Source organism: Vanellus vanellus, assembly GCF_965231255.1.
Source record: "Vanellus vanellus genome assembly, chromosome: 11".
Lineage (NCBI taxonomy): Eukaryota > Metazoa > Chordata > Aves > Charadriiformes > Charadriidae > Vanellus > Vanellus vanellus.
The window spans coordinates 7,309,415-7,323,698 of NC_138916.1; the positions used below are offsets into that span (position 1 = coordinate 7,309,415).

Genomic DNA, 14,284 nt, shown 5'->3' on the forward strand with positions numbered 1-14,284 from the left:
GTATAACGCTATGTATTCACCTGAGAGTTCATTCTCAAAACTTGATGCGTAGTCTTACCAGATGTGTTCAAACTGGTGAACTGTTGCTTGTTATTGGTCAGGGCACTGCAGCATAGTATTTAGGCAGGACCTCTGCTGATCTGGTGTCATGCTGAGTACTTAGCATGTATTGTCGAATGCTCGTTTCTTGGCTTTGGTATTTGAAAAGCAAGACCTACTTAAATATTTACTGACTGATGCTATTATCTAAGAAAAAAACCACACACCCACACACAAAACAACCAAAAAAAACCCAACCCAAAACCCAACAAAACCAAATAGTATTCGGAAGGCCTTCTTCTGGAAAAACATCAGTATAAAATAATGCAGGAAAGCTACCAGGCAAACTATGAAGTATGAAAACTGTTAGTCACCCATCAAGAGAATATATCCAGTTTATCTAGGAACCAGCGAACTCAAGAAGGACAGGGAAAAAAGAGGATGGCTCTTCCTTCGGCAGCTCTGCAAACACCCCAAATTCTGTGGGACTATCAGAAAATACCTGCTACGGTGTCACTGTTGACCCACCCGCTTCAGTGGAACTACAGCCTTTAGAGCCAGTTAATGCAAGAGTACTAACTAGAGGATCACAGTGGTTTTCTGACCTTAAAATCAGGGAATACGTGAATTTAGAGCTGAAATCTTGTAATTCGTTCAGAGCTGGCTGGCTTTGAACTTGAAACAGGGCTGCAGAAACTACTGATTGTTCTGCCTCAGCATTCCTTTCTCAAATCTCTCTGGAAATTAGAATAAATCATTTATTCTGTTCTTCATGTTCCTTTAATTAGGGCAATAACTAGACTCACGCTGGAGAAGCCCCTTCCTCCCCCAGCTCCTTGCCTCCTGGAAAGGAGGGGATTCTGAGCATTTGAAGTGCCTGCAGTTGTGACGGCAGGTGTTCTGTAGCTTACCTAGACTTAGTTTACTTAAGTGAGCATTTCATTCAAATAAACTGGAACTTCCTGGGAAACAGTTCTTCAGCTCAAGTTAAACAGATCAAACAGTGAATGTTTAAGAAAAACATGTCAGACTTCACCTAAACTGACCTTTTGGCTCTATTTAAGACATAAAGCTATTCAGTTTCCTTTTATTTCCTGCCTGTTTTAGACATATTGTTATCTGAAATGAAGAGAGTGGATTAAGAGGAAAGTCATTTAGCATTAGGTGTTTTATTGTCTCCAGCCAACAGAGGGCCCGGTTTGACTATGTTTGGTCAACGACACACAAAAATGCACAGATAAGGTGCATTCCCTGTGAAGGGCCTGAAATCTAGTTCAAAACAAAACCAACCCCACGAAGGACAGTAGCTTCTGGGGCTGAGGTTGGGGATACTGTTAAAGGAAAAGAGAGGTGTGTGCCAGGGTTTAAGGGCATGAATTTCAAGACAAAGTAAAAAAAAAAAGCTGGTTAGACAAAAGGAGGAGGAACTTGGTTAGGAACACAGAGTAGTTTGCTACTCTCAAACCACAGATTGGGAGAGCAAAACTACTATTGTCAGACTGTTGCAGGTGGTGTCTGAACTGGCCATATGACCGGGATGTCCCTAAAAGCCTGTTAGGTGTTTGTATTCTCTTTTTATATGCTTAGGCACTTGCCACCATTAGATCTATATATGAAAGGACGTTCAGGTTACATCCTACCTGTATAGGGACTCAGAGCACAGTTCCCGACTCACAATGCACTCAGCCGCGCATTGTGAGGTTATAAAGGAAAGGCCCCAATAATGGCAGGATGATTCACTCGCTCTTTCCTGCTGCAGTCTGTCCTCTACTCTTTGTGTCATTGCTTTCTGAATATTTCTCTTAGAGGATTGTATTCACCACATTCATATAAGCGTTTTGTGCATCTTATAAACTCGGCCGTTCATTATGGCCTGAACTGGAATGCTGTTGGCTTGTAAGTGACGTGCGGACTGACCTCTGTGCTCCCGCAGTGATCAGCGTGGTTCTTCAGTGGGGGGTGGCTCAGGTAACATTAAATGAGGCCTGTGTGAATGGAATTTTATCATTCTAAATACTTTGATGCAGCAAGTTGATTTTCATTAAATGCGCCTGTTGCCCTGCGTGTTGTTATGTGTAGGCTGACGCAAAGAGAGATGCTATTAAAGCTGCTTCTGCTGTATCGATGTGTTAAAAAGAAATAGAGTATAGGCAGAAGAATGGCTGGTCTAAAACAGTGTTTTTAATGAAAAGAAAAAACGTTTCTATCGCAGTGCTGAAATATAATTCAGTACAAAACCTAAAAGTAAACTGCATGAACCTTCAAGAATATTGCTTTCCTACGCTTTTCTTTCTGTGCTCAGGTTTGTGTTTCCTGTGAAACATTTTATACAGCTACAGGTAAAATAGAGTTTTGCATCCCTAAAACAAAATCCACCAAAACTCTGGAAATGTTTGATTTCAAACTGTTAAAAATTAAGCTTTGTTAATGAAAAATTTATGCCTTCTCAAGCTGTAGAATCATTTTCTTATTCCAGAATCTTTAACAGATTTTCACATGGTATATGCAGGGTGTGGGAATAGCAACCATCATAATTACAAGAGAACTGTATTAACTTCCTGATTTCCAAGCTTTGAAATGCATGCTTGTGTAATTCAGTTCTAATATGAATGACAAATATTGTATCACAGATTAGGATGAAATGCAATTATGTCATAGAAAACCATCTGTCTCAGGTTATGAAAGAAACAAACAAGGAAAACGGCTAATGCTGGATCTGCGGTTACCTGCAGATAACAACCCACTATCAGTTATCTGCAGCCAGTTAGGCCTAGTCACATAGCTCTGTGCCACCTTATTTTATGATCTTTGATTTGCATTCTGGTCCCTAGCATCTCTGACAGTCTGTGTTGCTTAAGCATCAGGCTGCAAGAGAAACGTTTACTTGATTGCTCAGTTTTGCTTATTTCTACATGCACGGCTCAACATCCACTCCAAGGGCATCAGTACATTTGAATAGCCTTGCAGATGCTACTGCGAAGCTGATTTCATCAGCTAGACTAAAAGAGAGACCTCCTACCAGAAGGTCCTTTCTTTGAAGTGCAGAAAGTGTATTGGTAAACGTTATATTTATTCACTTATCTAACAAGTAAGCAGTCACTGAATGATTAATATAAGCCCATGTAGAAAATCTGTTCTTGTAGTTTTCTTCACCTCAGTACTTGCAAGTACACATTTATTGCACGGAAGGACTAAGACTTAAAAATAAACAAGCAATCCTCGTAGCTAGCCATGTAAGAAACGCATAAAGCATAGAAGTAGCTCTGCTGAAATCTGGATTTGAGGTTCTGTGCCCGTTGCTAATTGTCTGGCCGTTCCGAGTGATCCTCTGCTGCCCCAGCCTCTTGGTCCTGTGCGCCCCAGGGCACTTATTGCTGGCGGGTTCCAGAGGGGGCCCTGAGTGCCTAGGGTGAACCCTTGCTTTTGAGAATATATGGGGTGTCCAGAATTAGACTTGCCTCTGAAGCTGAAAATGTTATTTTGTGACTTGCTCGTCTTGGGGGATGGATGACAGGTGGCTTTTTGGAAATATGATGTGCTGAAGAAATTAAAGACAGGCTGGTTTTAGCCTAGTTTCTGAAGGAAACTGAGCTTGTGTCAGCAAGCTGTCTCTTAAGATTGTACCACTGGTTATTTTTTAAATTTAACTCTGCCAATTTCAAACATATTTGTGAGTAAGCTTTTACAAGTTTTATGAAAAGAAGCAGCTAGCTTATTTTTAGTATTTTCATAGAAGAGACACTTGCAACGTGAATATTTTTTATTAAACGCTACAGGATCCGCATGGGAAAGACCTCCAGAATGCCCAACCACAAATAAAAGAAAAGCCATCGGAAGTCTCACCTTTAGCCACACGCAGGACAAGCACAGGAAACCAGACACTGGGTCCCCGTGTGCACAGACCGACCCGCTTGCCTCTGCGAGAGGTCTGGTCTGTCAGTGGTTTTGAGGAGTTGGCCTAAGACTGGTTTGCTTAGCGGTACGACAGAGTACTCTTAATAGCACAGTGAAGTGCGTTACAAGACAGTCGCACTCAATCTGAGGTGAAATTGTACAAGCTGTGACATGACACTTCACACTTTTTCCCATCTGTAACCACTCCTGGTTTTCTCTTAATGTCTATTCCATTTTTTTTCTGTAAGAATTCTGACTTATTTTCGATACGGTAAATGCACAGTGGCATTGCAGGCAAGAAAGCGACTGTTTGCTTGGAGGCAGTGATACGCAGTCTGGCTTTGCAGTGAAACTTCAACCACACTCAGTCATGTAGAGCTTGAGAGGGGGCTGGTCCTTTGTAGCATCTCCTTTTACCCCGTTGAGAGAGAGAGTTATATTAAGTCGCTGTTTGCCAAGTCCTTGTAACTTTGTGGTGGTTAATTCTACCAGAAAAATCCCAAGTCTGTAAAGCCATTTAATTTATGAGTAGCTTAAACCAGAAAAAAGAAAATACGGACTGGAGAAAATGAAGAGGGAGCAAAGGATGCATGCAGTTCTTTTCTTTAGTATTACGTAAACTCATGTTTGTTTTGAATTTGGTTGGTTTGTATGCACACCACCACCCTAGTGCATGTCTGGGCAATGAACACTTTCTAATGGACATTACTAAGCTGGAGCGCAGCTCTGTGTGAGCATCTTTATGGGATAATCATAAACTAAAATAATTTCTGTTGCATATTTCTATCTTCTTGTTTATACTGTTACTGGAATTTTGCATAGAGGACATCATGCTGAATGCTTTCTTACCTTTTGGAGTACCAGTGCGTAAGGCGTCAGGGGCTGATAGCGAAAGCCAAGCCTGGCGCCTGGTAATGCTTGAAATGCATTCTCTGTGCTCTGCTGCCTTCTTTTTGAGCTGTTCAGGTCATATAAGCATCTAGAATCCTCTTTGGCAGTTTCCTCTCATAAATCCTGCCGCAAGAAACAATACACCTGTGCCTTGTCATACAATATGAAGGCTTATGCATATACCACTTAAACCTTTCTAGTGTGTATTAAGAATACTCCAACGTTATGAATATTGTTGGGCAAACCCCATGTTTAAAATATTTCTTATTTCCTTTTCCTCAAATACTGACTTTTTCAACCCAACAGTCGCATCAGGCGACCTTATAGTCATGCCTACAGCTGCAATGGGTTTACAATAGGGTAGCTTTTGATGATTGCGTCTTGTCCTGAGAGTCGTCAGACAGTAGATATTAAGGTAGGGATATTGTCTGTTTTCTGAAGTTTGCAAAACTTTCTCTGAGATTCATCTTATTTTCTTTGCATGGGATAAAAGTTATATATCCGTTTCTGTATCCAAATGATTGATTCTTGTTGGGCCCTGCAAATAAGGGAGCAGGGGGAACCAATATAAGCTTTGTACGACGTGAAGTCTGATACACACGATGTAGTGCAGGACTAGGATAAGATCAGAATACCAAAATAATTCGGAATTTTCAGCTGCGTGGAATACTAGATTCTGTTACCATTTCTTTTGAGTTTGCACCTGAAGTCTTAAGAGTCAGGCAAAGAAAGGGCAATATTGTGCGCTCGTGTCTGCCTCGCTGATTGTGTGTTGCTAGATCATAGACCTGGATAGGAATTTTAATCTTGACCTAAAATGAAGATCAAATTTTAATGCACTAGAATATGGCTATATTAATTCTTGGAGTATTTTTGCGGTAAAACAGATCAAATTCTTGAAATAGTGTATTTTTTTTTAAGATAAATAGATTTTGTGAGAAAGTAAGAAGGAAGATCAAGTAGGAGACCAACAGAGGGAGGGAGAGTGAGTGAGGAGTGGGTCTAGTTTGTCCATAAATATTACCTTATCAAAGCAGACAGAAATAAGCCTGAGGCAGAACTGTTTCCAGTTTTCATTTAAATTCCACTTTCTTGTTTCCCTAAAGGGATCCACTATAACCACTAGATTTGAAAAATGAAAATGCACTGCTTTTTTGGTTACAATCCAATGCACTTTTGCTAATTTTTTTAACAGCCATAAGCTTTGTCATGTTAACCAAGCCCACAAACGTTTTTGCATAATCTGCTTGAAAGCAGATCACGTTTTTTATAAAACTTCTGTTATTTAAAAGATTCATAAACACCAAACTTTGACGTTTATTACCAATAGCTGCCAGTTAATCTGCAAAGCAATACCACTCTTATTCCCTTAAGTCCTGAGGTCTGTCTGGTTTAGGTCTTGTTACTGTGCTTTAAGCAGCACCTTAGTATAACTTAGATACTGAATGTGATACCATCAAAACATTCTGCAGAAAACAGGTGGCAAGTTGTTACTTCACAGCCCACAGACACAGGAGTTGCTAAAAATTGTAACTTGTTATTTCAGATTTATCTTTCCCAAAGGCTCTCCAATAGCGCTTTAATTTAAGCTGCTTTAATGCATATTTAATTCAGAACTCAATAAGCCTAGACTGAGATGTTGGGCATTTACAAACTAGCTGCTAAAATCATATGAGGATTACCAGATATGCTTAGTTATTCATCTGCTATACATCTTTACCTTTACAGTATAGTAACTCTCAACCCATACTAAATGAAATCTAATTACATTGTTCTTAGCACCTGGAGCAAGTAACTGAGGGTACATATTAAAACATTGTTATACTTTTTTTTTTTCACAACATGTATTACCTGCTGTTACAAATAAACTTCAGTTCAACTTTGTAATGAAAACATACTAATAGAGAGAAGTTTTTTCATTGCTTGAATTTATTCCTCTTTTGTGGATTTAACCTTAAAATGAAAGACTGCCTACAAATATATAGACACTACTTCCTCTCAGCTTGCAAGCACAGGAATTGGAGGAGAAAAAGGCTGCAGGAGAGGACAAACAAAGAAATGGAGTCACCACGGGCTGCCTATCGCATTACTCATTCAATTATTCAATATTGTGCATTACCCGCAGACTTTCCAAAAGTCTTGTGAAATATACCAGCTCTACTCATCATTGTTAACCATCTGCTTATCCCAAAAGATGTTATACAATCGGTCACATTCTTGTTCTTTATATTAGAAATGTTTGCATGACGATTTAACCAAGACTTAACACTCCAGTAAGCTACCGCACTGCAACCTGTGTGCCAGGAATTATGTAGTTCCAGTGTTGGCTTTGGCACCGAATACTCTCCATGGCTTTATTTGCTTCATCTAGATACATCAAATACGTCTCATCTTGTCAGTCTTTTTCATAATCCATCTCTGTTTTATAATCTGTAAAACATGCTTCATGTAGCAATGATGGATAAGTAGTTCTCTAAATGTTCTCAAGAGAGAAAAGCCACATGCTATCCTAGACCTTGGGCTATGCATTTGGTCTCGCTGTAATCCTCTGGTAATGCAGCTGTTGATTTTAGTAGGTCTAATCATGATTTACACTATGGTAACTGAGAGGAGAATCAGCTGTTGAAACAATCAATCTGATTGCAATGGTAGTACTTTACTTAATAAACCTTCCTAACAGTAACATATCTTGATTAACACATATGTATTACTTTTATCTTCTGAGACTTTATTACTGGAACATAATCTGTCATCTTTGATGGGAGTCTGATGTCAATTATGTTTGGGAAGTGATACCAAGACTGACGATGGTATTTAGGCGATGAACTCATTGGAACTCCAACCCTGAATGCAGTATATGAGAATGGAAGATACAAATTAATTAAAGGTGCTCTCTTCCAAATATATCTAGAGAACAGTTAAAGTTTATCTGCCTCTTATTTCTAATCTTTTGAGTTTTCACTTCTGACATTACACTTCAGTTTATTTGGCAGAAAGGATGTTCATGATTAATCTTCAACATTACACATTGTTGCTGTATGCCTGTACACAGTACATATCCTGTTTTAGTATCCACTCCGCCGTTTAAATAGATGCTTTCTTTTCAGGACGACTAAATTGGTGGTCCACAGTGTGTACAAGCTGCAAACGTCTTCTTCCCTTGGCTACAACAGGTGATGGAAACTGCCTCTTGCATGCTGCGTCTTTAGGTAAGGGAGAGTCTGTACATGAAACCTTCTGCCAGCAATATTTACCACTTTTCTTTATCCCCAGCAAAAGCTCAGAAACACACGGGATGCAAAGACTTGTCATTAAAAGCCTGGTTCTGGAGCAATATCTTCTTCAAATTTCATTTAGGTATTGTTTGCTTAGGCATGCTTGAGGGATGAAAGTAAATGGTTTATCAGGTTATAAAAGAAGTATAATTGGAACACTATCAAAACCCATATATCATAAACACCAGTGATTTGCATTTTCCTTACAGAGCCCAACCTAACAGCTCTGGAACAGGCAAATTCCAGGTGTTTCTGCAGGACTGTCCCCATTGTGGGCGACAATTTGTTCACGTGCTTTTGTTAAACAGTTCTCCTGCTGTCTTCAAGAATGGAATATCCAGCTATTATCTCTGTTGGTTCCTTGTAGAGTTTAAATATGTGGCAAAAAGAGTTTGGGGTGAAATAAAATAATTTCCAGTTGGTTAATTAATTGTTAGTACAAGATCTTTGAAGCCTTTATTCAAATCAAATAAATAGAAACCTGTGAAGCTGAAAGCCTTTGATATGCCTTCTATATCCTAACCTATTATGAGGAAACTTAAATTTTTGTTGCAGTTGCTAAAATCTTCCACCTGTGGAACTCCAAAAGATGGCCTTTTCAAAATCACTGGGGTTTTCAGTACTTTGAAGAGACTCTTCTTTTTGAAATTAGTAGTAAGAGAAGAGCTTTTGGTGTTTCCAAGGATCCTTTCATCTTCGTCCATTTTTAATTAGGAGGAATTGTATATCATTTACAGCAAATGTTTGGAGTATTTTGGCTTTCAAAGTCTTAAATAAACATATTTAATGCCAGCAGCTGACAATATGGTAATTGAAACGTTGCTGTCTATGGGCACATGTCTTGGTGAGAGCTCTGCTCTCTTTTGTTGTAGGTTACTATTCTCAACTACATGAATACATTTTATTATCTTAAAATTAACTTGAAAGCCTGTAGCTGGCTGTTTTTTAGACTTCCAGTCATCTTGAATGCTTGTCTCTTTATTTGGATGTTGAAGCCAATTTACCATCATGCTGTGTAAAAGAGTGGAAGCCTTTGGGTGACAGCATCATCTGTTGGTATGATTCACAGATGTGCCTGCAGTTGTCATTAGCACTCTTGCAGCTGCAAGCACTGTTGGCAACTACAGCTAAAACCAACCTGAGCAGTGAATAGTCCGTTGCTTGCAGCAAAGTTGAGGCTGCCTGCAAGCAAACGCTGTAACAGCTCAAATCCTTAGTCATTCCTCAGTCAAAGTTAAAACTTTGTTAAAATTCCCTCTCGTTCATTAGCTTATCTATATTGACTGTTTCTTTTGGAAACCTAAAAAATAATGAGTGATTTATTTGCCAAGGAGAATCTTAAACAATGTATAAGCTATGCTTCTTTTGCCAATAGAGCAATATTAATTGTATTAGTACTTCCTAGTTCTGTTTCACGGTAGCTTCTTGAAAACTGAATGTCGTCTTGTGCTACTTTAGGGATGTGGGGATTTCATGACCGGGACCTTGTTTTACGTAAGGCACTCTATACTATGATGAGAAGTGGAGCTGAAAGGGAAGCACTGAAACGAAGATGGAGATGGCAACAGACCCAGCAGAATAAGGAGGTCTGTATGGCCTGACGACAGTCTTGTTAATATCATTTAGGGTCAAAAGCATTCTTCTGAAGTTTGGTGTGAAAGTTTTAACTGCTATCAAATTCCTTGTGCTTCCATTTTGCATGGGGAAAGAGGTGCTTGTATTTAGAATTTTTGTATCAGAATGCAAATGTGTTTGTAGCTTTGTGGGCATAAATATGCACAGTTTTGTGCCTAGAAAGGTCTGGGATGAGTTTAGAACCTGCAGAAAACTTGGGGCTGCAAAATGGATAATTTAGCTATCACTAGCATTATAAAATGAGTGGATGAAAGAAAAGAAAGAAAGAAAAAGAAAGAAAAGAAAAGAAAGAAAACTCCATTTAGGAAAGATTCCCCGGGATGGTGAATTAGGATTCTTACAGCTGTGACCAAATATTGAGAGGACGTTTCTTAACTAAAATCATCTGTAGGTTTGGTGTGACTGTTGATTAAAAGATGTACTCCAGCATGCATTACTTTCTGAATATGTCTGTGCCTAAACAGTGGCTAGAAAAGCCAATTTCAGGAGTTATCTTGATGCGAACAAGTGGATATGCTTTAATGTTTGCGACTTATTTGTAATCTGCTTTTCGTTGGCAGCAGTCAGTGAGAATAGAGCTGAGCTGTGACTGACTCGGCTACTTCAGACTACCTGAAAACACAGGGGCACAGAAGCGCTTATATACCCTTTCTGCTCTCAAACAGGGGGAGAGAGCATCACCTGTCTGCCAAGGAGGGCATCTGTAGTAGTTCCATGTACTGGGGAAGAAAGCAAACCTCCAGAAATGGGCAGTAAAGCATGTTAGCCGTGGCTGTGAGGAATTCACATGGGTATGAATAACTGGATCTGCAGTGATGGAGCACTGCGTTAGCAGCAGCAGACCCATATCTAGGAATGTAATCCAGTATACAGTTGGTGGTTTAGATCATTTTTTAAATAAGTTTATATTCTTTCACCTGAAGAGAAATGTTGAAGCAGTAATGGTCCAGGATATTAAACCATATCATGTATGACGCTCAAAATAAGTTAGTTGTAAATACTACTACAGGAATCTGCTTACATTTTGTATCAGCCTAAATGTAAAGGTATTTCGTTCTCTCCCACAGTCAGGTTTAGTGTATACAGAAGAAGAATGGGAACGGGAGTGGAATGAATTGCTTAAACTGGCATCAAGTGAGCCACGTACACATTTCAGCAAAAACGGAGGCACTGGTGGTGGGTAAGTTTAGAGTATGACAAAATTTTGGGGGGTTTTGTTTGCAGTAGGAAAACAATACAGTACAAATGAATGAAGATGTTTATAGGACCATCAAACTGCCTTTTTAGCTGCTTGCGATTTTTTTTTTGCATGATAGAGTATAATTATCTAAACGTCCTATTACAATACTTAGCATTTGGATTAAGTACAGTTACCACACTAACTTGAGGTTACTTTGCATCCAAAAGAGTCTGGATTTCATAAATCCTAAATTCTTGGTTTCTGGAACAAGCATGTTGGCAGTAGTGTTTAGGTTCAAGGAGATGAAGTGCCTCGTCTTGCTGAAGATATGTAGCTTTTCGTTTGAGGAGACAGCAAAAAGATAGCCACTGTGCAGATATTTCCACTAAAACAGGGAATGACAAAATAACATCGCATCTTCTAATAGCATTCTAGAAGAAAATAGTTTGTGCCCCAATATCACCTTTTCTGTGCTTTAGTACGGCTTTAATGCCATCTTCTCATATTCATACATTTATTTCAGTCCTTTTTTGCTTTGTAGTTCAATCTTCAGAGAGATCTTTTTTGAGGGCAAGTCACCAAGTAACTCTTCACATTTTCTCCTTTTAAAATGCTGTTAACCCTAAACATACGGGGGGAAAAAAAGTAGTATTTTTGGTATTAAATATTTGGATGAAGCGTCTTTTTAAACAGGAAGTAGAATATCAAGTTATAATTTGTAGTCTCATTAAACCCTTCTGAAAAATCAATATGCTACTTCAATCTTTGAACAGTTATAAAAAACTTAAACTAAAAATTATGATAATAAATATTGCATTGATAGGAACAGTTGCCCTTTCTTTGACTATTCAAGCTTTTATTAAGCCCGTGTATCAAAAACAGTGCTCTCAAAGGCAAGAATTATTTAAAGTTTGTAGGGGTCTTTATTTCAGATTAAACCAAGTCACTATCATCCTAGTAAATGATGTTGCTGGAAGGTTCTGCACAGGGTATGTCTGTATCTCTTAAGAACCACATCACATTCTTTTGTTATCTACTTCCTTATCTGTTTATCTAGATTGATTCCGTAAGATATGGCTGATTGCAGCTACTTTGATGACATTCTACAGAGTTGCAGTGTTTGCCAGTTGCTACCCAGTGCCAACAGGCAAACAAGGAAAGAGTGTCTTTTCTTGAAGACCGGCTTAGCATGTGTGCTTGATCTTTGTATAATACTCAATTAGTAGGATTTTAGTCAATTAGCTTATTATAAGCAATACCAGAAAATTTGATCATTGCAGGGAAGGCCTCAGTACTGTCTACTTTGCTGCCAGCACGTGTTTAGTTTAATTGTTCAGAAGCTATTTGAAAAAATGGATAGAAACATTTTTGTGAAAAAGTTTGGGGTGAAATAGTATCTACAACATTTAAATACCCATGATGCACATACAGACTCTAATTTAAATAGCTGGTATGATAAACCATGCCTCGCTTTCAGTGCAGTTGTTCCCAAAGTATAAGATTATTGACCAGCCTTAAGAAGGGAGAAGCTTTAGTTTTTGTGTCTAGTGTTTATCACTAAAAATACTTAGTGTTTGTTTACTCGGTGCGTGTTTTTCTCTGCTACTATTTTCCCTGGAGAGAATTACATGCGATGATAAGTAAATTGACAAATTAGGGCATAGAACACAATGAAAGTAATAAAACCTTTAGGAAATATTCTGAGCTTTGAAAGAATATTGTATTTTCCTTTTAACCCTGTGATGTCAAGGACAGATAATTCTGCTAATGCAGGAGGATATTGTTTGGAAAATTGTCAGCCATAATGTGTCTCATTTTCTTCTATTTTGAGGCTAAAAAAAAGATTTGTTTTCATTTTACTCTCTAGTTTGTTTCCTATGTTTGTAGAAACTTTCCTGTTGATAGGCTTTAGTCTTCTAATGCAGTTCAATTCACGTTTCTATTAACCTTGGCCATTCACCACCCGTTTTCTTTGGCCTTATTCTGTCTATTTCATTCTGTATGTTTCATGTACTCTGTAGTTTCAGTATCTACCAGCCAAAGATGCCCTCAAATGTTGCATTTGCCAGTCGATCAACCATCTTTACCCTTAGTTCCCAGATACCTAAACAGGGAGTATCGCTATTATGAAAAGAATTAATTTAAATTGGTTTTAGTGTTCTCATCATGGTTTGCATTTATCTTTTTGCAAATCAAAATAAAGTAAGGATAAATAGACAACTGTTAATTTTTCCTTTAAAAGAGTGAAAGAGGAATCAGGCAAGAAACTTAACCTATTAAAGGTGTGAATATGTATTTCTCTTTGCAGTCATTCCAAAGACAGAATGAATATCACAGAAAGAATTATTTCCTTAGTTTAACGTACTCATGTTCAAGATAGAGCCCTTGAGAAGGAACAGGAATATCAAAGTAGTGTTTTTCAGATGGGGTATATTATGTTCTTTAGTTAGGTACTGTGTGAAGAAGGCCTGCAAATTAGACTTTGAATTGTAGATGAGACGTTCTCCTCTTATTGTCAGAATTAGCTAAAGCATCAGAAGTTGTATCTGCTTCAAAAGAATTCAGTGACAAGCCTAAGTCTGGAATTGTGCTGCCTCATTCACCTGCAAGTTCCTTTTAGTTATTTTTCAGAGTCAGTTATGTGCAATAGGGATCAGCAATTGTCACTAAATCTTCAAAGATTTCTTCTTTGAGAGCACGCTCGTTCTGAGGCTTGGAAGTTGGGAAAAAAAAAAATATAAAGGGAACACAGAAAAACCTTCTTCTTAAGTTCTTGTTTCTGACATGTAAAATCCTTCAAGCACTAAAGCAGGGCAAACTAATTACCTATGAAGCAGATTCTTGTTTTGAAACAGACTTGCACATCTTCCTGTAAATGTAAAAAATAAATTTCATGTTTCCATAATTGTTTCATTTATCTCCATGTACAAGCAAAGCCAGGGGTACTGAATTGAAACAACTGCTTGGAAAAAAGGAAAATGTCTTGTATCCCCTGTTTTTGTTAAGAACCTAACTATTGCAAGCCTGCTAAAGAAAAAATTCCAACCCCTTCCTTCATTTTGCAGACTGTTGTCAGTCAGAGATTTTAGAGCGTGTTCTAGTGCTAGATTGAATATCACAGTTGTTGTTCACAGCTTGAAAACCTAGTAGAGCTGAAAGCTGATGTCGTGTTGTGTTGTGAGCTAATACAGATTTTGAAAGGGAACGGTGTTCTTATTTACTATTAACTGTCACCTTATTAATAAAGTCAAGTGATTTTAAATAGGGAAGCAGGCAGGGAATATTGCTGTAATCTTCCCACGTGTCATTGGAGTTTTATTTAAGGCAGAAAACCAGAACATTTAAACAGGAAGCACCTCTCAAATGCATG

General features: G+C 38.3%; 1 protein-coding gene across 3 annotated transcripts in view; it reads left to right on the top strand.

Moving 5' to 3' along the window:
- The window catches only part of OTUD7A (OTU deubiquitinase 7A), a 145,846-nt gene that overhangs the window by 112,020 nt on the left and 19,542 nt on the right, over positions 1 to 14,284 (top strand). For all 3 annotated transcript variants that reach the window (XM_082489109.1, XM_082489111.1, XM_082489110.1), the window contains exons 9-11: positions 7,932 to 8,033; positions 9,558 to 9,685; positions 10,802 to 10,914. In XM_082489109.1, the coding sequence (XP_082345235.1) occupies positions 7,932 to 8,033; positions 9,558 to 9,685; positions 10,802 to 10,914 (343 nt within the window). The remainder of the gene's footprint in view (positions 1 to 7,931; positions 8,034 to 9,557; positions 9,686 to 10,801; positions 10,915 to 14,284) is intronic.